Raw genomic sequence first — 26,292 nt, 5'->3', positions numbered from 1 at the left:
CCCACCCCTTCCATCACCCCCCTACCTCGCTCTCTCACTCCCCTCCCCTCTTCTCTCTCACTTTGCAGCTCTCAAGGCTTCACACCAGCCAGCTCTTATGCAATCCAGCCCTCACTTGTGGAAATAGCCCTGCAATGCAGCACAGTTATGAAATAGCAAGCCGCACTGCTGCTGTTGGGTTGTGCTCAGGATGGAGGCTGAGAGATATGCTAGTGAAGTGGCTGCAAGCGAGAGAGGGAGGTTCAGCACACAGTATCTGCATTCATAGAGGAGGTTGGAGATTGAACACCCAGAGAAGAAAGTCCTTGAGAAATAACTGTTTTTCAAGTCCTCTGTTTTTCTGTAGGCTAATTCACTGCTGCCTTTGATGACTGTATGCAAGCATGCAGATTTGCAGAATTCAGAAACTTCTGAATGAAGAGTTGATCAGACATTTGATTGAATATCTACCCTAAGGTAGCCTGGTAGTTCGCTGAGCTATGTGCTCTCATTTGCCTGATGGGTGACCTTACCTGAGACCTTAAGCTCATATAGATAACACCTAGGATTTAGCTTAGCGGGATATTATGAGTTGAGTGATGACCATAGACCGGTGAGGACCCACATTTGATACCCGGGCCTGTTCAATTAAACTCATCCAGGCCAGGGGTAGTCATTGATTAAAGAAACATTTCAGAGAAATAGCTCCATCAACTGGCAATGAGAATCCTTCAGAAACTAGAAAAGGAACATTTTCTGAAGAAAATATGTGTGCTTGCTTCAGCTTTTACTACATGTTTCAGATACAGTGTATGTATTCTAGTTCGATGAGTTGTAAGTATTGGTCTAGATTAGAGCTAGTCTGGTCCCAGATCTGTTTGTGCTTTTGCCAGCTCCATTGCTGTCATTGTCAAGCCATACATAATTGGCATCACAACAAAGAGTGACAAGGCGTTGGCATGATGGTACAAACAGACTGGCACACAATCTAGTTGGTCTTAATCTATAGTCTTATAGAAAGTCAAAATATTAAGTCTAGGTAGAGGTCAAGTAAGTTGGTCTAGGACTTGACCTGTACTATTAGACTAGTTAGATGTCTAGTTGGTACAGTTGGTTTTAGGGTGCGGTTTAGTTGGCCTAGACCTAAATCTATGATGAAGTAAGATGTTTAGATGGTCTTGTCCAGTGTTTCCCAAACTCGGTACTGGTGCTCCCCCTGGGTTCACAGCTTTTTTGTTGTTGTTGTTGGGGGAGGCAAGTCCGAGTTTGGGAAACACTGGTCTAGTCTAGGTCTATGTTATAGTTAGATGCCTTGTAGATAGATCTATAGTGAAGTTTGATACCTAGCTAGAAGGCCTGATTGGTGGAGTTCTGCAGAGATGGTTGTTGTTCTGGAAGGTTCTCCCATCTCCACAGAGGAACTCTAGACCTCTGTCAGAGTGACCATCGGGTTCTTGGTCACCTCCCTGACCAAGGCTCTTCTCCAGATTGCTCAGTTTGGCCAGGTGGCCAGCTCTATGAAGAGTCTTGATGGTTCCAAACAACCTCAATTTAAGAACGATAGAGGTCACTGTGTTCTTGGGGACCTTGGAGGGGGGGCGTCACGTGCGCTAGCTAACTAGCACACAGTGTAGCCAACTAACAAGCTAGCCTCCCGCCTGCTGTACCAGTAAACAGTGTCCTTCTCCCACGTCTGTCGAGCAACTTTTTCACGCTGTTCTATTAACGAAGACAGGTGTTTGGCAGGAACCAATGGGATGCTTGGGGGCAGGTGTTCCTGTTGATACAGGAATGCCCACATGCAGGAACACCCCGAATTGCAGGCTGCAGTTGAACACTAATTGTACTGGCTCGGTGAGAGGTTTGCGCTGCTCGAATATAAAATGAAGTATATATTTTTTAAGATTTCGCACACAAAAGCAATATATGTGCCAGTAATGTTAAATTAGTTTGAGTATAAGTACCCGGGACCATTTCACTTTCACGCAAGCCTATATCTGAAAGAGACATGATGAGAGACATTACATGAAATTAGAGGATCTGCTTGAATAAAGGTAGGTAGCAAGTTAATTTAGTACAACGTTCACGCTTCAGAGTATTGCATGCTAGCGCTAGCTTGGTGGTACCTAGCTAGCTAACTTTGACCTAGCTACAGTAACTAGCTGACGTTAGCGGAATTACACTTTTGGCTAAAGTTATCTTGCTAGCTAACTAACGCAATATAGACAAGACAAATATATTGTGCTTCGTTATAACTAACTTCGCTATCATTTTAGTTAATGTAATATATTCGCATTTTCACTATGAATCACAACGCTAGCTAGCCTAGTTGAAATTAGCTGAAGTTAGCACACGTAAGTTAGCTGGCTAGTATACCGGTAGTTATCTAGCTAGCAAGTAGGAAATGTAACACTAGTCAGATATTCATCATATAGATACCAAATCTCACATTTGTCATTGTCGGCTAACTAACCAGTGTGAATAAAGCGAGTTGAGTTAACTAGCTATCCCGCTAACGACGTTAACAGCAACCCATAGATAGCTAACTGCTAATAGCTTGTTGGCAACATAACCGGGCTGATTTAGGCGAACTTTTTAAGCTAATAGGTATGTAGCGAGCTAACGTCAGCTACTTTTATAAATTGAGACCGACTTTGATATGGCAAGGCTGACTATACAAACATGTCTATTCAAACTAAAAAGGAATAGTTAGCCTAACATTTGTATTCCCTGGCAAGTTTATTCTAGCTAGCTAACATACTGTATAATTGAAATAGCTACATTGTAAATAGCTAGAATAGTTAGTCCTTTAATGAGAAATATATAGTTAGTTGAAACTGGCTAATTTTCTATCTACATCTGATTTCAGCAATGCCCATTACACTATTATTTAATGTACATTTGTGGCGTGAGTGTATGGATGGAGGCCTGTGTGCTGGCTATTAGAGAATACAGTAGATTTATGTTTGTTGCTTCGGGTGTGGAATTAAATATTTTGTCCCACCACCTACTACTGTACATCAAAGTACATTCTTAGTATTCCTCTGAATACCAGTGGGTGGCGCAATTTCACAATTAGCAACACGTTATTTTCATAAACTGCCTTTAGATTTAACAGTATATGATACAGATATACAGTATGAAATAAACAGACCAGGATCTGTCTTTGTTTAGGTACGAAATAGACGTGTTATGCAGGCCTTTGTCTAGACTATACAATCTTGGGAGGCAGACCCTTTTTATATCCTAATCAGACAGCACTAAATGTTCTGTAAACACCAGCCCGAGAGTCTTGTAGGAAGTCAAAACAAAAAGGCAATGAATGTCAGATGCTACAGAATCACAGAGTTCACAGGATGTCATCAATACAATACAACAGTAAATCATTTGTGTGTCCTCAGTCCTTGTACATCCAGTCTGGCGTCAACTACTATCAACAGATAGGAGAATAATCCATAACATTCAGTATCAAGTCTAGTGACCATCAACCCGTACCTTGAGTATCACAAACACTGGAAATCATGTGTATTACAGATAGGGAAAATGTATAAATATTCAAAACATTGTATTAATAACCCTCAAATTAATATGAATTTTGTATTACATTTTTAATAGAATTTTATAACATACAGTGAAGCCACTCAACATTTACATTCAGCAGACACTCCCATCCAGAACGACCCACGGGAGCAACCAGGGTCAAGCGCCCCCACCCAGTCGAACCGGGGACCCGAACCAGCGATCTCTCGGCCACCCGCCCTAGCTCCCAACAGCCAGACCACCAACCATCTAAGATACCCCTACAGTTCCCCTTTTTCCAAACAGTGAAATTACTTGACCAACAGAAAATAATATCAAAGATCTGTATAAAATGACGAGGTGCTTATGTTTACGCCCTAACAATGGGAGTGGTTCTAAGGCAGGGAAGGCAGGCGGACAAGTTTAGGCCCAAAATAAGCCCATAGAAGTGCATTGGATTAATTTTGGATTGATTTTGGCGAGAGCGAAACTGATACTACGCATGCATACAAGGACCGGACATTTTTTCATTAAGAGTTTAATGGAAACATTCAACAATGGTAAGTCTATCGAGTTAGTCAAAAGGCTATAGCCTATTATTGAACATGCAACTCCTTAAATGTAATGGCAAAATGTAGATTTCCGCCTAAATAGGCATACCCAAAAGTAACTGCTATTCATGTGTAATTACATGATTGTGACATGCAAAAATGTGGTATATTTGGAAAGAAGACATCTGGGAGATTGTGAGGAAATGATCAGAAGATAGGAGTTACACAAGATCAAGCACACAAAATAAACGTTTTTTTTTATATTGAAAGTCCTATTTCATTGACAAGCTATAAGTGAATTATTGATGACAACGTGAACAATATCAGAAAAATAATGTGATTAATACACCTAACAACTAGAAATGAGCAGATGTTTTAGTAAGTGGTGTCAGGTGTGGTCATGGGACGTTTCCAAATCTCTGAGCCAGGTAGCAATAGTTCGCATTACGCATAAAGGCCTAGGCCTCCCGAGTGGCGCAGTAGTCTAAGGCACTGCATCGCAGTGCTAGCTGTGCCACTAGAGATCCTGGTTCGAGTCCAGGCTTTGTCGCAGCCGGCCTCGACCGGGAGACCCATGGGGTGATGCACAATTGTCCCAGCAATGCACGCTCACACTGTTGCCAGGTGCACAGTGTTTCCTCCGACACATTGGTGTGGTTGGCTTCCGGGTTAAGCGGGCATTGTGTCAAGAAGGTTGTGTTTCGGAGGACGCACGGCTCTCGACCTTTGCTTGTCCTGAGTCCGTACGGGAGTTGCAGCGATAGGACAAGACTGTAACTACCAATTGGATACCATGAGAAGAAGAGAAAAAGGGGTAAAAAAAAAAGGTCTATGCCTTGCTTTGTCCCACCCAGGTCGTCTGCATATCCCTGTAAACATTATCTCATTGGCTAAGAGACTGTTAAGTTGCCATAGTAGCCAGTTCCCTGTGTAATGGATGTCTACCGCGCGTAAGCAGGTAACATCATTTTTTTGTCCCACCCAGGTCGTCTACATATCCCTGTAAACATTATCTCATTGGCTAAGAGACTGTTAAGTTGCCATAGTAGCCAGTTCCCTGTGTAATGAATGCCTACCGCGCGTAAGCAGGTAACATCATTTTTTTGTCCCACCCAGGTCGTCTACATATCCCTGTAAACATTATCTCATTGGCTAAGAGACTGTTAAGTTGCCAATTCCCTGTGTAATGGATGCCTACCGCGCGTAAGCAGGTAACATCATTTTTTTGATGCGCAAAGATATAGTCACTCGGTGGACATTCGATGTTGCTATTAAGTCATACATCATCAGATAACATGGGCAATATGCTAGATTTGTTCATACCAACCAAATTATTAATTTGATACCCTCTATGTAGCTATAGCTCAAACACAGACAAAATCTAAGCTTACCTTGTAAGATGTTTGGTGAAAACGTTTTGCAAAAAATATTTTGACTCTCGGGGCTGGTGATCAATAACTGTAGGTCACAGGGAGACAAATAAGATATCCTCATGATCTGTGGAATCCCGGCTTTCGGTGTGTATCAACGTATCCGTGTTTTAGTTTATGCGTCGCAACGCTAACCGGAATGTAGGTAGCAGCCATCTTGAAATGAGGTCATCGGCTCGGCCTGTCCTTATAAATTTAGATGCCTATACAGTGGGGAGAACAAGTATTTGATACACTGCCGATTTTGCAGGTTTTCCTACTTACAAAGCATGTAGAGGTTATAATTTTTATCATAGGTACACTTCAACTGTGAGACGGAATCTAAAACAAAATTCCAGAAAATCACATTGTATGATTTTTAAGTAATTCATTTGCATTTTATTGCATGACATAAGTATTTGATCACCTACCAACCAGTAAGAATTCCGGCTCTCACAGACCTGTTAGTTTTTCTTTAAGAAGCCCTCCTGTTCTCCACTCGTTACCTGCATAAAGACACCTGTCCACACACTCAATCAAACAGACTCCAACCTCTCCACAATGGCCAAGACCAGAGAGCTGTGTAAGGACATCAGGGATAAAATTGTAGACCTGTACAAGGCTGGGATGGGATACAGGACAATAGGCAAGCAGCTTGGTGAGAAGGCAACAACTGTTGGCGCAATTATTAGAAAATGGAAGAAGTTGAAGATGATGGTCAATCACCCTCGGTCTGGGGCTCCATGCAAGATCTCACCTCGTGGGTCATCAATGATCATGAGGAAGGTGAGGGATCAGCCCAGAACTACACGGCAGGACCTGGTCAATGACCTGAAGAGAGCTGGGACCACAGTCTCAAAGAAAACCATTAGTAACACACTACGCCGTCACGGATTAAAATCCTGCAGCGCACGCAAGGTCCCCCTGCTTAAGCCAGCGCATGTCCAGGCCCGTCTGAAGTTTGCCAATGACCATCTGGATGATCCGGAGGAGGAATGGGAGAAGGTGATGTGGTCTGATGAGACGAATAGAGCTTTTTGGTCTAAACTCCACTCGCCGTGTTTGGAGGAAGAAGAAGGATGAGTACAACCCCAAGAACACCATCCCAACCGTGAAGCATGGAGGTGGAAACATCATTCTTTGGGGATGCTTTCCTGCAAAGGGGACAGGACGACTGCACCGTATTGAGGGGAGGATGGATGAGGCCATGTATCGCGAGATCTTGGCCAACAACCTCCTTCCCTCAGTAAGAGCATTGAAGATGGGTCGTGGCTGGGTCTTCCAGCATGACAACGACCCGAAACACACAGCCAGGGCAACTAAGGAGTGGCTCCGTAAGAAGCATCTCAAGGTTCTGGAGTGGCCTAGCCAGTCTCCAGACCTGAACCCAATAGATCATCTTTGGAGGGAGCTGAAAGTCCGTATTGCCCAGCGACAGCCCCGAAACCTGAAGGTCTGTATGGAGGAGTGGGCCAAAATCCCTGCTGCAGTGTGTGCAAACCTGGTCAAGAACTACGGGAAACGTATGATCTCTGTAATTGCAAACAAAGGATTCTGTACCAAATATTAAGTTCTGCTTTTCTGATGTATCAAATACTTATGTCATGCAATAAAATGCAAATGAATTACTTAAAAATCATACAATGTGATTTTCTGGAATTTTGTTTTAGATTCCGTCTCTCACAGTTGAAGTGTACCTATGATAAAAATTACAGACCTCTACATGCTTTGTAAGTAGGAAAACCTGCAAAATCGGCAGTGTATCAAATACTTGTTCTCCCCACTGTATATGGTAGTAAATCACATGGAAGAATTGGAGGCACCAATCAATAGCCAAGACTCTCAGCTTTCCGCAGACACCCTGCTTTTGCATATAGGGATTACCCTTCTCATACCAGACTCAATTGAACAAAACAAATCTCATAGGGTCCCCAAATATGGGGACTTAACATTTTGAGAGTTAATGAGGCAGCTAATAAAACTTAATTTTAAAAAATTTGTCCAAATGCAATTAGTGGAAAACACATTTATAAACTGCACACCTAATGCAAGCAGTTCCATATCATATCTATTTAAACTTTGTCACGTGCCGAATACAATAAGTGTGGACTTTACCGTGAAATGCTTACTTACAAGCCCTTAACCAACAGTGCAGTTCAAGAAGTGAAAAGAAAATCTGTACCAAGTAGACTAAAATAAAAAGTAATGATAAGTAACACAATAATAATAATAACGAGGCTATATACAGGGTGCACCGGTACCGAGTCAGTGTGCGGGGGTACAGGTTAGTTGAGGTAATTTGTACATGTAGGTGGGGGTGAAGTGACTGCATAGATAATAAACAGCGAGTACAAAAGGGCCCCCTTTTGAGGGGGTGTCAATGTAAATTGTCCGGTGGCGATTTTATTAATTGTTCAGCAGTCTTATGGCTTGGGGGTAGAAGCTGTTAAGGAGCCTTTTGGTCCTAGACTTGGAGCTCCGGTACCGCTTGCCGTGCTGTAGCAGAGAAAACAGTCTATGACTTGGGTGACTGGAATCTCTGACAATTTTATGGGCTTTCCTCTGACACAGCCTATTATATAGGTCCTGGATGGCAGGAAGCTTGGCCCCAGTGATGTACTGGGCTGTTCTCACTACCCTCTGTAGCTCCTTACGATCAGATGCCGAGCAGTTGCCATTCCAGGCGGTGATGCAACCGGTCAGGATGCTCTCGATGGTGCAGCTGTAGAACCTTTTGAGGATCTGGGAACCCATGCCAAATCTTTTCAGTCTCCTGAGGGGGGAAAAGGTTTTGTCGTGCCCTTTTCGACTGTCTTGGTATGTTTGGACCATGATAGTTCGTTGATGTGGACACCTAGGAACTTGAAGCTCTCAACCTGCTCCAGTACAGCCCTGTTAATGGGGGCCTGTTTGGCCTGCCTTTTCCTGTAGTCCACGATCAGCTCCTTTGTCTTGATCACATTGAGGGAGAGGTTGTTGTCCTGGCACCACACCAACAGTTCTCTGACCTCCTCCCTATAGGCTGTCTCATCGTTGTCGATGATCAGGCCTACCATTGTTGTGTCGTCAGCAAACTTAATGATGGTGTTGGAGTCGTATTTGGCCACGCAGTCTTGGGTGAACAGGGAATATAGGAGGGAACTAAGTACACACCCCTGAGGGGCCCCAGTGTTAAGGATCAGCGTGGCAGACGTGTTGTTGCCTACTCTTACCACCTGGGGGCGGCCCGTCAGGAAGTCCAGGAACGAGTTGCAGAGGGAGGGGTTTAATCCCAGTCCTTAGCTTAGTGATGAGCTTCATGGGCACTATGGTGAATGCTGAGCTGTAGTCAATGAACAGCATTCTCACATAGCTGTTCCTTTTGTCCAGGTGAGAAAGGGCAGTGTGGAGTGCAATAGAGATTGCGTCATCTGTAGATCTGTTGGGGCGGTATGCGAATTGGAGTGGGTCTAGGGTGTCCGGGAGGATGCTGTTGATGTGAGCCATGACCAGCCTTTCGAAGCACTTCATGGCTACCGACGTGAGTGCCACGGGGCGGTAATTATGTAGGCAGGTTACCTTTGCTTTCTTGGGCACAGGGACTGTGGTGGTCTGCTTGAAACATGTTGGTATTACAGATCCCGTCAGGGAGAGGTTGAAAATGTCAGTGAAGACACTTGACAGTTGGTCTGCGCATGCTTTGTGTACACGTCCTGGTAATCCATCTGGCCCAGCGGCTTTGTGAATGTTAACCTGTTTAAAAGTTTTGTTCACATCGGCTACCGAGAGCGTTATCACACAGTCATCCAGAACAGTTGGTGCTCTCGTGCATGCTTCAGTGTTGCTTGCCTCGAGTCGAACATAAAAAGCATTTAGCTTGTCTGGTATGCTCGCGTCTGGGTTCCCCTTTGTAGTCCGTAATAGTTTTCAAGCCCTGCCACATCCGACGAGCATCAGAGCTGGTGTAGTAGGATTCAATCTTAATCCTGTGTTGATGCTTTGCTTGTTTGATGGTTCGTCTGAGGGCATAGCGGAATTTCTTATAAGCGTCCGGAATAATGTCATTCTATCAGGAGGATAGAATTATGGTCAAATTTGCCAAATGGACGGCGAGGGAGATTTTTGTATGTGTCTCTGTGTGAGGAGTAAAGGTGGTCTTTTTTCCCTCTGGTTGCACATGTGACATGCTGGTAGAAATGAGGTAAAACGGATTTAAGTTTGCCTGCATTAAAGTCCCCGGCCATTAGGAGCACCGATTCTGGGTTAGTATTTTCTTGTTTGCTTATGGCCTTATAGAGTTGGTTGAGAGCGATCTTAGTGCCAGCTTCGTTCTGTGGCGGTAAATAGACGGCTATGAATATTATAATGAGAACTCTCTTGGTAGATATTGTGGTCTACAGCTTATCATAAGGTACTCTACCTCAGGCGAACAATACCTCTAGACTTCTTTAATATTAGACATCGCACACCAGCTGTTATTGACAAATAGACACACACCCCCACCCTTCGTCTTACCAGAGGTAGCGTCTCTGTTCTGCCGGTGCATGGAAAATCCAGCTAGCTCTATATTGTCCGTATCGTCGTTAAGCCACGTCTCGGTGAAACATAAGATGTTAGTTTTTAATGTCCCGTTGGTAGGATAATCTTAATCGTAGGTCATCAATTTTATTTTCTAATAATTGCACGTTAGCAAGAAGAACAGATGGCAGTGGGAGTTTACTCGCTCGCCTACGGATTCTCGGAAGTCTGCCCGATCTGCGTCCCCTTTTCCTGCGTCTTTTCTTCACGCAAAAGGCGGGGATCTGGGCCTGTTCCAGTGAAAGCAAGATATCCTTCTCGTCAGACTCGTTAAAGGAAAAAGTTTCTTCCAGTCCGCGGTGAGTAACCGCTGTTCTGATGTCCAGAATTTATTTTCAGTCATAAGAGACGGTAGCAGCAACATTATGTACACAGTAAGTTACACAAAATGCTAAAAAAAAACACAATTGGTTGAGAGAATGTCAAATGTCAGCCATGTTCTTTGGCGCCATCTTGTGACAGAGATGACAACTTAGAAAGAGGGGGAATCTAACAGCAGTTACGATGATGGGTTGCTAATATGACTAGGATTGTGCCTTTGGCTTCTGGACGACGAAAGAAAGTTCATATGAAAACCAATAGAACAGGAGAGAAATGCTGGTAATGGCATAAGGAAGTCTTTATAAAATAATTGCCTCCACGTTTCTCTGGATGGATTTTTGAAAGGCTACTTTGAAGCAAAGTAAGACATGTCTCATTATTTGAAGTGAAGTAAAACGTTCAGGTTTCAAACAATTATACTGCCTTAAGGTCACATTGCAAACTGATGGGTGATGTGCTGATAGTCAACGGTATGCCGACTATAGCCTATGCATCCGAATGGCGAAGGGGAGGCACGCTTTACAAGTTGAGATTGAGAGATAAAAATAGCTCCTTTTTTAATCGTGGCCACCGAACCTTTTAACGCACGACTGTATTTAGAATTGTTATTTGTTGCGCAATGACTGAGTTTATAAAACCAGGATTCAATCCAGTAGCCTACAGGCTTTTTGAGGTGCTACTATCACACTGTCTGACAGGTGGTAGGTAGGCTAACATTTTGGGGGGGTATGATATTTATGCCTCTAACTTTCTCACTCCGCATTATTAACAATTAATTCAGGACCATCCGTAACCATGGTAGCATTTACATTAATGTAGAAGTGTTTAGAAACATTCTATTCCTATATACAATAAAATTACATTCATAATTACAATATATTATTCACCATTCATGTCTATTGGGCCACAATTAATCTGAAACACAACCAAAACAAACAACAAAAGCATCCAACAAGTTTGTGGAGTTCCAAGCTTGACGTAATCATTGCGTGCTAGGAATATGGGACAAAATACTACACTTTTGACTACTTTTACTACTACTACTTTAATGTACATATGAGTGAATTTGGCTCAATACTTTTATTCCCCTAAAATGGGAGGGACTATGTACAAAAAGTGCTGTAATTTATAAACAGTTAACCCGATATCACAATACCTCTATATTAAAGCTGACAGTCCGCACTTTAACTTCATAGTCATTATATCATTTAAAATCCAACGTGCTGGAGTACAGAGCCAAAACAACAAATGGGTCACTGTCCCAACACTTTTGGAGCTTACTGTAACTATCTTAAACAAATATATGGCATGTTAATATACCTTGCCTAATCGGGGTCTATGTTTGGGCTAGGCGATGTAGGATTATCAATATTTTCCTATGCAAACAATGTTCTCGCTATATAGATGGAGAGTGGCGGTGTCTGTGCAAACAGTGTCTATGCAGTGTCCTCGGCTTGGACCAGGATGGATAAGAGGATGTAAACAGACAGCAGGTGAATGGGTTCAGAAATCTGTAGTTTTTTTTCTGGTTGCTTATCAAAGATAGCTGGCTTTCTGGGGAATAGAATCAGCTTGATCCCCTCTGTCGAAGACGCTTGGACCTTCTTTTTTTGATATTTTCAGTTTGCAAACACACCGCCATAAAGAAAATGAGAATTAAAAACAGGTTCAGCCCCTGGTTCAACCGTGATCTTGTACTCCACCTCAAGAATTGCATTTTGGCGGAAGGCTCGGAACACGCATATTCAGGCTGACTGGCTCTCGTTTAGGCAAATGAGAAATAAGTTCACTCAGGCTATCCGGAAGGCAAAAGTTAGTTACTTTAAGGAGCAGTTCTCGCTCTGTGGGTCTAACCCCAAGAAGTTCTGGAAAACGGTTAAAGACCTGGAGAATAAACCCTCCTCACAGCTGCCCATGTCCCTTAAAGTTGATGATGTGGTTGTTACTGACAAGAAGCACATGGCTGAGCTCTTTAATCACCACTTCATTAAGTCAGGATTCCTATTTGACTCAGCCATGCCTCCTTGCCTGTCCAAAATGTCCTCATCTCCCACCCCTTCTAATGTGATTATCCCTGATGCTTCTCCCTCTTTTTCCCCTGCTCCACTACAAAGTGTCTCTGTGCAGGTGTCACTGAGTCCGAGGTGCTATAGGAGCTTCTTAAACTTGACCCCAAAAAAACATCTAGGTCAGATGGTTTAGACCCTTTCTTCTTTAAGGTTGCTGCCCCTATCATAGCCAAGCCTATCTCCAACCTTTTTAACCTGTCTCTCCTTTCTGGGGAAGTTCCCATTTGCTTGGAAGGCAGCCACGGTTGGTCCATTATTTAAAGGGGGAGATCAAGCTGATTCTTCCTAATTGTTATAGGCCTATTTATATTTTGCCATGTTTATCAAAAGTGTTGGAAAAACTTGTTAATAATCAACTGACTGGCTTTCTTGACGTCTATAGTATTCTATCGGGTATGCAATCTGGTTCCTGCTCAGGTTATGGATGTCACTGCACCCTTAAAAGTCCTCAAGAATGTCACCATTGTCCTTGATTCTAAGCAATGTTGTGCTGCTATTTTTGACTTGGCCAAAGCTTTTGATAAAGTAGACCATTCCATTCTTGTGGGCCGGCTAAGGAGTATTGGTGTCTCTGAGGGGTCTTTGGCCTGGTTTGCTAACTACATCTCAAAAAGTGCAGTGTATAAAGTCAGAAAATCTGCTTTCTCAGCCACTGCCTGTCACCAACGGAGTACCCCCAAGGCTCAATCCTAGGCCCCACGCTCTTCTCAATTTACATCAACAACATAGCTCAGGCAGTAGGAAGCTCACTCATCCATTTACATGCAGATGATAGTCTTATACTCAGCTGGGCTCTCCCTGGATTTTGTGTTAAATGCTCTACAACAAAGCTTTCTTAGTGTCCAACAAGCTTTCTCTACCCTTAACCTTATTCTGAACACCTCCAAAACAAAGGTAATGTGGTTTGGTAAGAAGAATGCCCCTCCCCACAGGTGTGATTACTACCTATGAGGGTTTAGAGCTTGAGGTAGTCACCTCATACAAGTACTTAGGAGTATGGCTAGACAGTACACTGTCCTTCTCTCAGCACATATCCAAGCTGCAGGCTAAAGTTAAATCTAGCCTTAGTTTCCTCTATCGTAATCGCTCCTCTTTCACCCCAGCGGCACAACTAACCCTGATTCAGATGAACATCCTACCCATGCTAGATTATGGAGACGTAATTTATAGATCGGCAGGAAAGGGTGCTCTCGAGCAGCTAGATGTTCTTTACCTTTCGGCCATCAGATTTGCCACCAATGCTCCTTATAGGGCACATCACTGCACTCTATACTCTTCTGTAAACTGTCTATCTCTGCATACCTGTCGCAAGACCCACTGATTGATGCTTATTTATAAAACCCTCTTAGGCCTCATTCCCTCCTATCTGAGATACCTACTGTAGGTCTCATCCGCCACATACAACACCCATTCTGTCAGTCACATTCTGTTAAAGGTCCCCAAAGCACACACATCCCTGGGTCGCTCGTCTTTTCAGTTCGCTGCAGCTAGCGACTGGAACGGGCTGCAACAAACACTCAAACTGAACAGCTTTATCTCAATCTCTTCATTCAAAGACTCAATCATGGACACTCTTACTGACAGTTGTGGCTGCTTTGCGTGATGTATTGTTGTCTCTACCTTCTTGCCCTTTGTGCTGTTGTCTGTGCTCAATAATGTTTGTACAATGTTTTGTGCTGCTACCATGTTTTGTGCTGCTACCATGCTGTGTTGTCATGTGTTGCTGCCTTGCTATGTTGTCTTAGGTCTCTCTTTATGTAGTGTTGTCATATATATATTTTTTTTTTTATCCCATCCCCGCAGGAGGTCTTTTGCCTTTTGGTAGGCCGTCACTGTAAATAAGAATTTGTTCTTAACTGACTTGCCTAGTTAAATAAAAGTAAAAAATAATAACATTGATCCGGCTTTGTAGTACACTTCTCAGGTTGTATCATTGTACCATTCCAACCTGTCCCTCAAACCTGGTAAAATAAGGGTTAAAAATAATAAGAATTTCAAACACCTGAGGGGGGGAACAAATCTTAATCAGACGTGGCGGCTTCCTGACTATACTATAATATTTGCACAAAGGAAGGCCAAGGACTCAGGCTTTAAGCCTAAGCAAACAAGGACCAATCGAAAGACACCCTGCAGATGGCAGAGCTGGCAAAAAGCCACAAGTACATCTTGGAGAAGATGGGAAAGAACTGATGTTTTGACATTGTTCTTTTATGAGTAAGATTTATTATAACCTTAGTAATAATGTTAGGGACCGATTACAATCAAAAATTTGACACATCGAATCATCAATGATCACATTGAATCATGATGCGGGCGCTGTATGTGAATTGTAAAATAATATATGTAATCGTACAATTTTTTTTAATCAACAATCTGATGTATTGCACTGTTATGCTTTAGCTTGTGCTAGTTAGCACCATAAGTCCCTCGATTGGTGTTTAAAATGGTGTAAAATACAAGAACTAATAAAGAATCCAAACAAGGCACAAATGAATCACTTTCTTTGACATAATTGAGATTACAGGAGTAATTGCTTTATCTATACCAGGCAGGTTCCAGAACTAAGATGCTGATTTAATGCATTTTAAACGTCGCATGCAGAACACCCATACGAATATTATAGCTTTACCATACGCATAAATATGAGCCCAAGCCCCTCCCAAAAAAACAGAATATTATATTATACAGCAGAACAACATAAAAAAAAAGTCCATAGATTTAACCTTTCTAGCCCCAGCGTTCCGCTAGCGGAACTCCTCCCACATTCCACTAAAAAGCCAGAGCATGAAATTCAAAAAATATTTTTTTGAAATATTTAACTTTCAAGTCCAATACAGCAAATGAAAGATACACATCTTGTGAATCCAGCCAACATGTCCGATTTTTTTTTAATGTTTTACAGGGAAAACACAATATATATTTATGTTAGCTCACCAACAAATAGAAAAAAGCACAGACATTTTTCACAGCACAGGTAGCATGCACAAAATCAACCAAACTAACCTAGAACAAACCAAAGAAACCAAGAAACAACTTAATCAGATGACAGTCTTATAACATGTTATACAATAAATCTATGTTTTCTTCGAAAAATGTGCATATTTCAGGTATAAATCATAGTTTACATTGCGGCTACAATCAGAAATTGCACCGAAAGCAGCCAGAATAATTACAGACACCAACGTGACATACCGAAATACTCATCATAAAACATTTCTGAAAAATACATGGTGTATAGCAAATGAAAGACAAAGATCTTGTGAATACAGCCAATATTTTCGATTTTTTAAGTGTTTTACAGCGAAAACACAATATAGCATTATATTAGCTTACTACAATAGCCTACCACACTACCGCATTCATTCATCAAGGCACGTTAGCGATAGCAATAGGCACGTTAGCGTTAGCGAATAAACCAGCAAAACATATTAAATTTCACTAACCTTCATAAACCTTCCTCAGATGACAGTCCTATAACATCAGGTTATACATACACTTATGTTTTGTTCGAAAATGTGCATATTTAGAGCTGAAATCCGTGGTTATACAACGTAGCATAACGTAGCATAACGTGTTAACGTAGCATCTTTTTCCCAGAATGTGCGGATATTTCTATTAGACTCTCACCTATTCTGACCAAATAGCTATTCATAAACATTACAAAAAAATACATGTTGTATAGGAAACGATAGATCCATTAGTTCTTAATGCAATCGCAGTGTTAGAATTCTAAAAATATCTTCATTACGACATAAGACTTAGTTATGGTAAGGGAATAACCAAAACCTGAGCGCAAAGCTACTAGTACACAGTTCGACAGATATATATGAAATAGCATCACAAAATGGTTCCTACTTTTGCTGATCTTCTATCAGAATGTTGTACAAGGGGTCCTTTGTCCAGAACCGTCGTTGTTTTGGATTCAGAACGTTCTTTTTCCCTCTTGAATTAGCAAGCACACTGGCCATGCGGCGCTAAGCTCTCCAACGTCAACAAAGTCAAACAACGCAACACGCCTAACGTCCCGAATAAATTTCAATAATCTAATGAAACTATATTGAAAAAACATACTTTAGGATGATATTGTAACATGTATCAAATAAAATCAAAGCCGGAGATCATATTCGCCCATAACGACAGCTTTCCAGTAGGCAATAACAGGTCCCAACACGCGCCTTGCAGAAAACAGAAAATGGGGGACACGTTGTTCCAAGAGGGCTTATTCAACGTCAGACAGAGATAATCAACTAATTTTTCCTCTCACTTCCTCTTGACATCCGGGTGAAGGTGTATGACGTGCACGTATAGTCATAGGTATCATACCCATTTATAGGCAGTCACTTGAACAGAACATAGATTTCAGACTTTCCACTTCCTGGTCACAAAGTGTGCTGCCAAATGAGTTCTGTTTTACCCACAGACAAAATTCAAACGGTTTTAGAAACTAGAGAGTGTTTTCTATCCAATAGTAATAATAATATGCATATTGTACGAGCAAGAATTGAGTACGAGGCCGTTTATGGGCTTTCCTCTGACACAGCCTATTATATAGGTCCTGGATGGCAGGAAGCTTGGCCCCAGTGATGTACTGGGCTGTTCTCACTACCCTCTGTAGCTCCTTACGATCAGATGCCGAGCAGTTGCCATTCCAGGCGGTGATGCAACCGGTCAGGATGCTCTCGATGGTGCAGCTGTAGAACCTTTTGAGGATCTGGGAACCCATGCCAAATCTTTTCAGTCTCCTGAGGGGGGAAAAGGTTTTGTCGTGCCCTTTTCGACTGTCTTGGTATGTTTGGACCATGATAGTTCGTTGATGTGGACACCTAGGAACTTGAAGCTCTCAACCTGCTCCAGTACAGCCCTGTTAATGGGGGCCTGTTTGGCCTGCCTTTTCCTGTAGTCCACGATCAGCTCCTTTGTCTTGATCACATTGAGGGAGAGGTTGTTGTCCTGGCACCACACCAACAGTTCTCTGACCTCCTCCCTATAGGCTGTCTCATCGTTGTCGATGATCAGGCCTACCATTGTTGTGTCGTCAGCAAACTTAATGATGGTGTTGGAGTCGTATTTGGCCACGCAGTCTTGGGTGAACAGGGAATATAGGAGGGAACTAAGTACACACCCCTGAGGGGCCCCAGTGTTAAGGATCAGCGTGGCAGACGTGTTGTTGCCTACTCTTACCACCTGGGGGCGGCCCGTCAGGAAGTCCAGGAACGAGTTGCAGAGGGAGGGGTTTAATCCCAGTCCTTAGCTTAGTGATGAGCTTCATGGGCACTATGGTGAATGCTGAGCTGTAGTCAATGAACAGCATTCTCACATAGCTGTTCCTTTTGTCCAGGTGAGAAAGGGCAGTGTGGAGTGCAATAGAGATTGCGTCATCTGTAGATCTGTTGGGGCGGTATGCGAATTGGAGTGGGTCTAGGGTGTCCGGGAGGATGCTGTTGATGTGAGCCATGACCAGCCTTTCGAAGCACTTCATGGCTACCGACGTGAGTGCCACGGGGCGGTAATTATGTAGGCAGGTTACCTTTGCTTTCTTGGGCACAGGGACTGTGGTGGTCTGCTTGAAACATGTTGGTATTACAGATCCCGTCAGGGAGAGGTTGAAAATGTCAGTGAAGACACTTGACAGTTGGTCTGCGCATGCTTTGTGTACACGTCCTGGTAATCCATCTGGCCCAGCGGCTTTGTGAATGTTAACCTGTTTAAAAGTTTTGTTCACATCGGCTACCGAGAGCGTTATCACACAGTCATCCAGAACAGTTGGTGCTCTCGTGCATGCTTCAGTGTTGCTTGCCTCGAGTCGAACATAAAAAGCATTTAGCTTGTCTGGTATGCTCGCGTCTGGGTTCCCCTTTGTAGTCCGTAATAGTTTTCAAGCCCTGCCACATCCGACGAGCATCAGAGCTGGTGTAGTAGGATTCAATCTTAATCCTGTGTTGATGCTTTGCTTGTTTGATGGTTCGTCTGAGGGCATAGCGGAATTTCTTATAAGCGTCCGGAATAATGTCATTCTATCAGGAGGATAGAATTATGGTCAAATTTGCCAAATGGACGGCGAGGGAGATTTTTGTATGTGTCTCTGTGTGAGGAGTAAAGGTGGTCTTTTTTCCCTCTGGTTGCACATGTGACATGCTGGTAGAAATGAGGTAAAACGGATTTAAGTTTGCCTGCATTAAAGTCCCCGGCCATTAGGAGCACCGATTCTGGGTTAGTATTTTCTTGTTTGCTTATGGCCTTATAGAGTTGGTTGAGAGCGATCTTAGTGCCAGCTTCGTTCTGTGGCGGTAAATAGACGGCTATGAATATTATAATGAGAACTCTCTTGGTAGATATTGTGGTCTACAGCTTATCATAAGGTACTCTACCTCAGGCGAACAATACCTCTAGACTTCTTTAATATTAGACATCGCACACCAGCTGTTATTGACAAATAGACACACACCCCCACCCTTCGTCTTACCAGAGGTAGCGTCTCTGTTCTGCCGGTGCATGGAAAATCCAGCTAGCTCTATATTGTCCGTATCGTCGTTAAGCCACGTCTCGGTGAAACATAAGATGTTAGTTTTTAATGTCCCGTTGGTAGGATAATCTTAATCGTAGGTCATCAATTTTATTTTCTAATAATTGCACGTTAGCAAGAAGAACAGATGGCAGTGGGAGTTTACTCGCTCGCCTACGGATTCTCGGAAGTCTGCCCGATCTGCGTCCCCTTTTCCTGCGTCTTTTCTTCACGCAAAAGGCGGGGATCTGGGCCTGTTCCAGTGAAAGCAAGATATCCTTCTCGTCAGACTCGTTAAAGGAAAAAGTTTCTTCCAGTCCGCGGTGAGTAACCGCTGTTCTGATGTCCAGAATTTATTTTCAGTCATAAGAGACGGTAGCAGCAACATTATGTACACAGTAAGTTACACAAAATGCTAAAAAAAAACACAATTGGTTGAGAGAATGTCAAATGTCAGCCATGTTCTTTGGCGCCATCTTGTGACAGAGATGACAACTTAGAAAGAGGGGGAATCTAACAGCAGTTACGATGATGGGTTGCTAATATGACTAGGATTGTGCCTTTGGCTTCTGGACGACGAAAGAAAGTTCATATGAAAACCAATAGAACAGGAGAGAAATGCTGGTAATGGCATAAGGAAGTCTTTATAAAATAATTGCCTCCACGTTTCTCTGGATGGATTTTTGAAAGGCTACTTTGAAGCAAAGTAAGACATGTCTCATTATTTGAAGTGAAGTAAAACGTTCAGGTTTCAAACAATTATACTGCCTTAAGGTCACATTGCAAACTGATGGGTGATGTGCTGATAGTCAACGGTATGCCGACTATAGCCTATGCATCCGAATGGCGAAGGGGAGGCACGCTTTACAAGTTGAGATTGAGAGATAAAAATAGCTCCTTTTTTAATCGTGGCCACCGAACCTTTTAACGCACGACTGTATTTAGAATTGTTATTTGTTGCGCAATGACTGAGTTTATAAAACCAGGATTCAATCCAGTAGCCTACAGGCTTTTTGAGGTGCTACTATCACACTGTCTGACAGGTGGTAGGTAGGCTAACATTTTGGGGGGGTATGATATTTATGCCTCTAACTTTCTCACTCCGCATTATTAACAATTAATTCAGGACCATCCGTAACCATGGTAGCATTTACATTAATGTAGAAGTGTTTAGAAACATTCTATTCCTATATACAATAAAATTACATTCATAATTACAATATATTATTCACCATTCATGTCTATTGGGCCACAATTAATCTGAAACACAACCAAAACAAACAACAAAAGCATCCAACAAGTTTGTGGAGTTCCAAGCTTGACGTAATCATTGCGTGCTAGGAATATGGGACAAAATACTACACTTTTGACTACTTTTACTACTACTACTTTAATGTACATATGAGTGAATTTGGCTCAATACTTTTATTCCCCTAAAATGGGAGGGACTATGTACAAAAAGTGCTGTAATTTATAAACAGTTAACCCGATATCACAATACCTCTATATTAAAGCTGACAGTCCGCACTTTAACTTCATAGTCATTATATCATTTAAAATCCAACGTGCTGGAGTACAGAGCCAAAACAACAAATGGGTCACTGTCCCAACACTTTTGGAGCTTACTGTAACTATCTTAAACAAATATATGGCATGTTAATATACCTTGCCTAATCGGGGTCTATGTTTGGGCTAGGCGATGTAGGATTATCAATATTTTCCTATGCAAACAATGTTCTCGCTATATAGATGGAGAGTGGCGGTGTCTGTGCAAACAGTGTCTATGCAGTGTCCTCGGCTTGGACCAGGATGGATAAGAGGATGTAAACAGACAGCAGGTGAATGGGTTCAGAAATCTGTAGTTTTTTTTCTGGTTGCTTATCAAAGATAGCTGGCTTTCTGGGGAATAGAATCAGCTTGATCCCCTCTGTCGAAGACGCTTGGACCTTCTTTTTTTGATATTTTCAGTTTGCAAACACACCGCCATAAAGAAAATGAGAATTAAAAACAGGTTCAGCCCCTGGTTCAACCGTGATCTTGTACTCCACCTCAAGAATTGCATTTTGGCGGAAGGCTCGGAACACGCATATTCAGGCTGACTGGCTCTCGTTTAGGCAAATGAGAAATAAGTTCACTCAGGCTATCCGGAAGGCAAAAGTTAGTTACTTTAAGGAGCAGTTCTCGCTCTGTGGGTCTAACCCCAAGAAGTTCTGGAAAACGGTTAAAGACCTGGAGAATAAACCCTCCTCACAGCTGCCCATGTCCCTTAAAGTTGATGATGTGGTTGTTACTGACAAGAAGCACATGGCTGAGCTCTTTAATCACCACTTCATTAAGTCAGGATTCCTATTTGACTCAGCCATGCCTCCTTGCCTGTCCAAAATGTCCTCATCTCCCACCCCTTCTAATGTGATTATCCCTGATGCTTCTCCCTCTTTTTCCCCTGCTCCACTACAAAGTGTCTCTGTGCAGGTGTCACTGAGTCCGAGGTGCTATAGGAGCTTCTTAAACTTGACCCCAAAAAAACATCTAGGTCAGATGGTTTAGACCCTTTCTTCTTTAAGGTTGCTGCCCCTATCATAGCCAAGCCTATCTCCAACCTTTTTAACCTGTCTCTCCTTTCTGGGGAAGTTCCCATTTGCTTGGAAGGCAGCCACGGCTGGTCCATTATTTAAAGGGGGAGATCAAGCTGATTCTTCCTAATTGTTATAGGCCTATTTATATTTTGCCATGTTTATCAAAAGTGTTGGAAAAACTTGTTAATAATCAACTGACTGGCTTTCTTGACGTCTATAGTATTCTATCGGGTATGCAATCTGGTTCCTGCTCAGGTTATGGATGTCACTGCACCCTTAAAAGTCCTCAAGAATGTCACCATTGTCCTTGATTCTAAGCAATGTTGTGCTGCTATTTTTGACTTGGCCAAAGCTTTTGATAAAGTAGACCATTCCATTCTTGTGGGCCGGCTAAGGAGTATTGGTGTCTCTGAGGGGTCTTTGGCCTGGTTTGCTAACTACATCTCAAAAAGTGCAGTGTATAAAGTCAGAAAATCTGCTTTCTCAGCCACTGCCTGTCACCAACGGAGTACCCCCAAGGCTCAATCCTAGGCCCCACGCTCTTCTCAATTTACATCAACAACATAGCTCAGGCAGTAGGAAGCTCACTCATCCATTTACATGCAGATGATAGTCTTATACTCAGCTGGGCTCTCCCTGGATTTTGTGTTAAATGCTCTACAACAAAGCTTTCTTAGTGTCCAACAAGCTTTCTCTACCCTTAACCTTATTCTGAACACCTCCAAAACAAAGGTAATGTGGTTTGGTAAGAAGAATGCCCCTCCCCACAGGTGTGATTACTACCTATGAGGGTTTAGAGCTTGAGGTAGTCACCTCATACAAGTACTTAGGAGTATGGCTAGACAGTACACTGTCCTTCTCTCAGCACATATCCAAGCTGCAGGCTAAAGTTAAATCTAGCCTTAGTTTCCTCTATCGTAATCGCTCCTCTTTCACCCCAGCGGCACAACTAACCCTGATTCAGATGAACATCCTACCCATGCTAGATTATGGAGACGTAATTTATAGATCGGCAGGAAAGGGTGCTCTCGAGCAGCTAGATGTTCTTTACCTTTCGGCCATCAGATTTGCCACCAATGCTCCTTATAGGGCACATCACTGCACTCTATACTCTTCTGTAAACTGTCTATCTCTGCATACCTGTCGCAAGACCCACTGATTGATGCTTATTTATAAAACCCTCTTAGGCCTCATTCCCTCCTATCTGAGATACCTACTGTAGGTCTCATCCGCCACATACAACACCCATTCTGTCAGTCACATTCTGTTAAAGGTCCCCAAAGCACACACATCCCTGGGTCGCTCGTCTTTTCAGTTCGCTGCAGCTAGCGACTGGAACGGGCTGCAACAAACACTCAAACTGAACAGCTTTATCTCAATCTCTTCATTCAAAGACTCAATCATGGACACTCTTACTGACAGTTGTGGCTGCTTTGCGTGATGTATTGTTGTCTCTACCTTCTTGCCCTTTGTGCTGTTGTCTGTGCTCAATAATGTTTGTACAATGTTTTGTGCTGCTACCATGTTTTGTGCTGCTACCATGCTGTGTTGTCATGTGTTGCTGCCTTGCTATGTTGTCTTAGGTCTCTCTTTATGTAGTGTTGTCATATATATATTTTTTTTTTTATCCCATCCCCGCAGGAGGTCTTTTGCCTTTTGGTAGGCCGTCACTGTAAATAAGAATTTGTTCTTAACTGACTTGCCTAGTTAAATAAAAGTAAAAAATAATAACATTGATCCGGCTTTGTAGTACACTTCTCAGGTTGTATCATTGTACCATTCCAACCTGTCCCTCAAACCTGGTAAAATAAGGGTTAAAAATAATAAGAATTTCAAACACCTGAGGGGGGGAACAAATCTTAATCAGACGTGGCGGCTTCCTGACTATACTATAATATTTGCACAAAGGAAGGCCAAGGACTCAGGCTTTAAGCCTAAGCAAACAAGGACCAATCGAAAGACACCCTGCAGATGGCAGAGCTGGCAAAAAGCCACAAGTACATCTTGGAGAAGATGGGAAAGAACTGATGTTTTGACATTGTTCTTTTATGAGTAAGATTTATTATAACCTTAGTAATAATGTTAGGGACCGATTACAATCAAAAATTTGACACATCGAATCATCAATGATCACATTGAATCATGATGCGGGCGCTGTATGTGAATTGTAAAATAATATATGTAATCGTACAATTTTTTTTAATCAACAATCTGATGTATTGCACTGTTATGCTTTAGCTTGTGCTAGTTAGCACCATAAGTCCCTCGATTGGTGTTTAAAATGGTGTAAAATACAAGAACTAATAAAGAATCCAAACAAGGCACAAATGAATCACTTTCTTTGACATAATTGAGATTACAGGAGTAATTGCTTTATCTATACCAGGCAGGTTCCAGAACTAAGATGCTGATTTAATGCATTTTAAATGTCGCATGCAGAACACCCATACGAATATTATAGCTTTACCATACGCATAAATATGAGCCCAAGCCCCTCCCAAAAAAACAGAATATTATATTATACAGCAGAACAACATAAAAAAAAAGTCCATAGATTTAACCTTTCTAGCCCCAGCGTTCCGCTAGCGGAACTCCTCCCACATTCCACTAAAAAGCCAGAGCATGAAATTCAAAAAATATTTTTTTGAAATATTTAACTTTCAAGTCCAATACAGCAAATGAAAGATACACATCTTGTGAATCCAGCCAACATGTCCGATTTTTTTTTAATGTTTTACAGGGAAAACACAATATATATTTATGTTAGCTCACCAACAAATAGAAAAAAGCACAGACATTTTTCACAGCACAGGTAGCATGCACAAAATCAACCAAACTAACCTAGAACAAACCAAAGAAACCAAGAAACAACTTAATCAGATGACAGTCTTATAACATGTTATACAATAAATCTATGTTTTCTTCGAAAAATGTGCATATTTCAGGTATAAATCATAGTTTACATTGCGGCTACAATCAGAAATTGCACCGAAAGCAGCCAGAATAATTACAGACACCAACGTGACATACCGAAATACTCATCATAAAACATTTCTGAAAAATACATGGTGTATAGCAAATGAAAGACAAAGATCTTGTGAATACAGCCAATATTTTCGATTTTTTAAGTGTTTTACAGCGAAAACACAATATAGCATTATATTAGCTTACTACAATAGCCTACCACACTACCGCATTCATTCATCAAGGCACGTTAGCGATAGCAATAGGCACGTTAGCGTTAGCGAATAAACCAGCAAAACATATTAAATTTCACTAACCTTCATAAACCTTCCTCAGATGACAGTCCTATAACATCAGGTTATACATACACTTATGTTTTGTTCGAAAATGTGCATATTTAGAGCTGAAATCCGTGGTTATACAACGTAGCATAACGTAGCATAACGTGTTAACGTAGCATCTTTTTCCCAGAATGTGCGGATATTTCTATTAGACTCTCACCTATTCTGACCAAATAGCTATTCATAAACATTACAAAAAAATACATGTTGTATAGGAAACGATAGATCCATTAGTTCTTAATGCAATCGCAGTGTTAGAATTCTAAAAATATCTTCATTACGACATAAGACTTAGTTATGGTAAGGGAATAACCAAAACCTGAGCGCAAAGCTACTAGTACACAGTTCGACAGATATATATGAAATAGCATCACAAAATGGTTCCTACTTTTGCTGATCTTCTATCAGAATGTTGTACAAGGGGTCCTTTGTCCAGAACCGTCGTTGTTTTGGATTCAGAACGTTCTTTTTCCCTCTTGAATTAGCAAGCACACTGGCCATGCGGCGCTAAGCTCTCCAACGTCAACAAAGTCAAACAACGCAACACGCCTAACGTCCCGAATAAATTTCAATAATCTAATGAAACTATATTGAAAAAACATACTTTAGGATGATATTGTAACATGTATCAAATAAAATCAAAGCCGGAGATCATATTCGCCCATAACGACAGCTTTCCAGTAGGCAATAACAGGTCCCAACACGCGCCTTGCAGAAAACAGAAAATGGGGGATCCTCTCACTTCCTCTCACTTCCTCTTGACATCCGGGTGAAGGTGTATGACGTGCACGTATAGTCATAGGTATCATACCCATTTATAGGCAGTCACTTGAACAGAACATAGATTTCAGACTTTCCACTTCCTGGTCACAAAGTGTGCTGCCAAATGAGTTCTGTTTTACCCACAGACAAAATTCAAACGGTTTTAGAAACTAGAGAGTGTTTTCTATCCAATAGTAATAATAATATGCATATTGTACGAGCAAGAATTGAGTACGAGGCCGTTTAAATTGGGCACGTTTTTCCCAAAAAGTGAAAACAGCACCCCCTGTCCTCATCAGGTTTTAAGATGGCTTTTGAACATACAGTGCATTCGGAAAGTATTCAGACCCCTTGACTTTTTCCACATTTTGTAACGTTACAGCCTTATTCTAAAATTGATTAAGTCCTTTTTTCCCTTCATCAATCTATACACACTACCCCATAATGACAAAGCAAAAACAGGTTTTTAGAAAGTTTTGCAAATCTATAAAATGACATTTACGTAAGTATTCAGACCCTTTACTCAGTACTTTCTTGAAGCACCTTTGGCAGCAAAACAGACTCGAGCCTTCTTGGATATGACGCTACAAGCTTGGCACACCTATATTTGGGGAGTTTTTCCCATTCTGCTCTGCAGATCCTCTCAAGCTCTGTCAGGTTGGTTGGGGAGCGTCGCTGCACAACTATTTCCAGCTCCCTCCAGAGATGTTTGATCAGGTTCAAGTCTGGGCTCTGGCTGGGC

The 26,292-nt window shown here is 42.0% G+C and overlaps 1 protein-coding gene across 5 annotated transcripts in view; it reads left to right on the top strand.

The window, feature by feature from the left end:
- The first annotated feature begins 1,635 nt into the window (after positions 1-1,635).
- The window catches only part of LOC139566712 (bifunctional UDP-N-acetylglucosamine 2-epimerase/N-acetylmannosamine kinase-like), a 49,694-nt gene continuing 25,037 nt past the window's right edge, over positions 1,636-26,292 (top strand). For 2 of the 5 annotated variants that reach the window (XM_071387971.1, XM_071387968.1), the window contains exon 1: positions 1,840-2,033. Coding sequence is in view for 2 of the 5 variants with exons in the window: in XM_071387969.1 (XP_071244070.1) it covers positions 1,732-1,833 (102 nt within the window). In the remaining 3 variants the exon portion in view is untranslated. Of the gene's footprint in view, positions 2,034-3,687; positions 4,059-26,292 lie in introns of those variants that run through there. The other 3 variants (XM_071387969.1, XM_071387967.1, XM_071387970.1) reach the window with 3 other exon arrangements.

The sequence above is a fragment of the Salvelinus alpinus genome, chromosome 39 (genome assembly GCF_045679555.1).
Source record: "Salvelinus alpinus chromosome 39, SLU_Salpinus.1, whole genome shotgun sequence".
NCBI lineage: Eukaryota > Metazoa > Chordata > Actinopteri > Salmoniformes > Salmonidae > Salvelinus > Salvelinus alpinus.
Note: the sequence above shows the minus strand (reverse complement) of the source record. Positions and strands in the feature narration are given on the sequence as shown.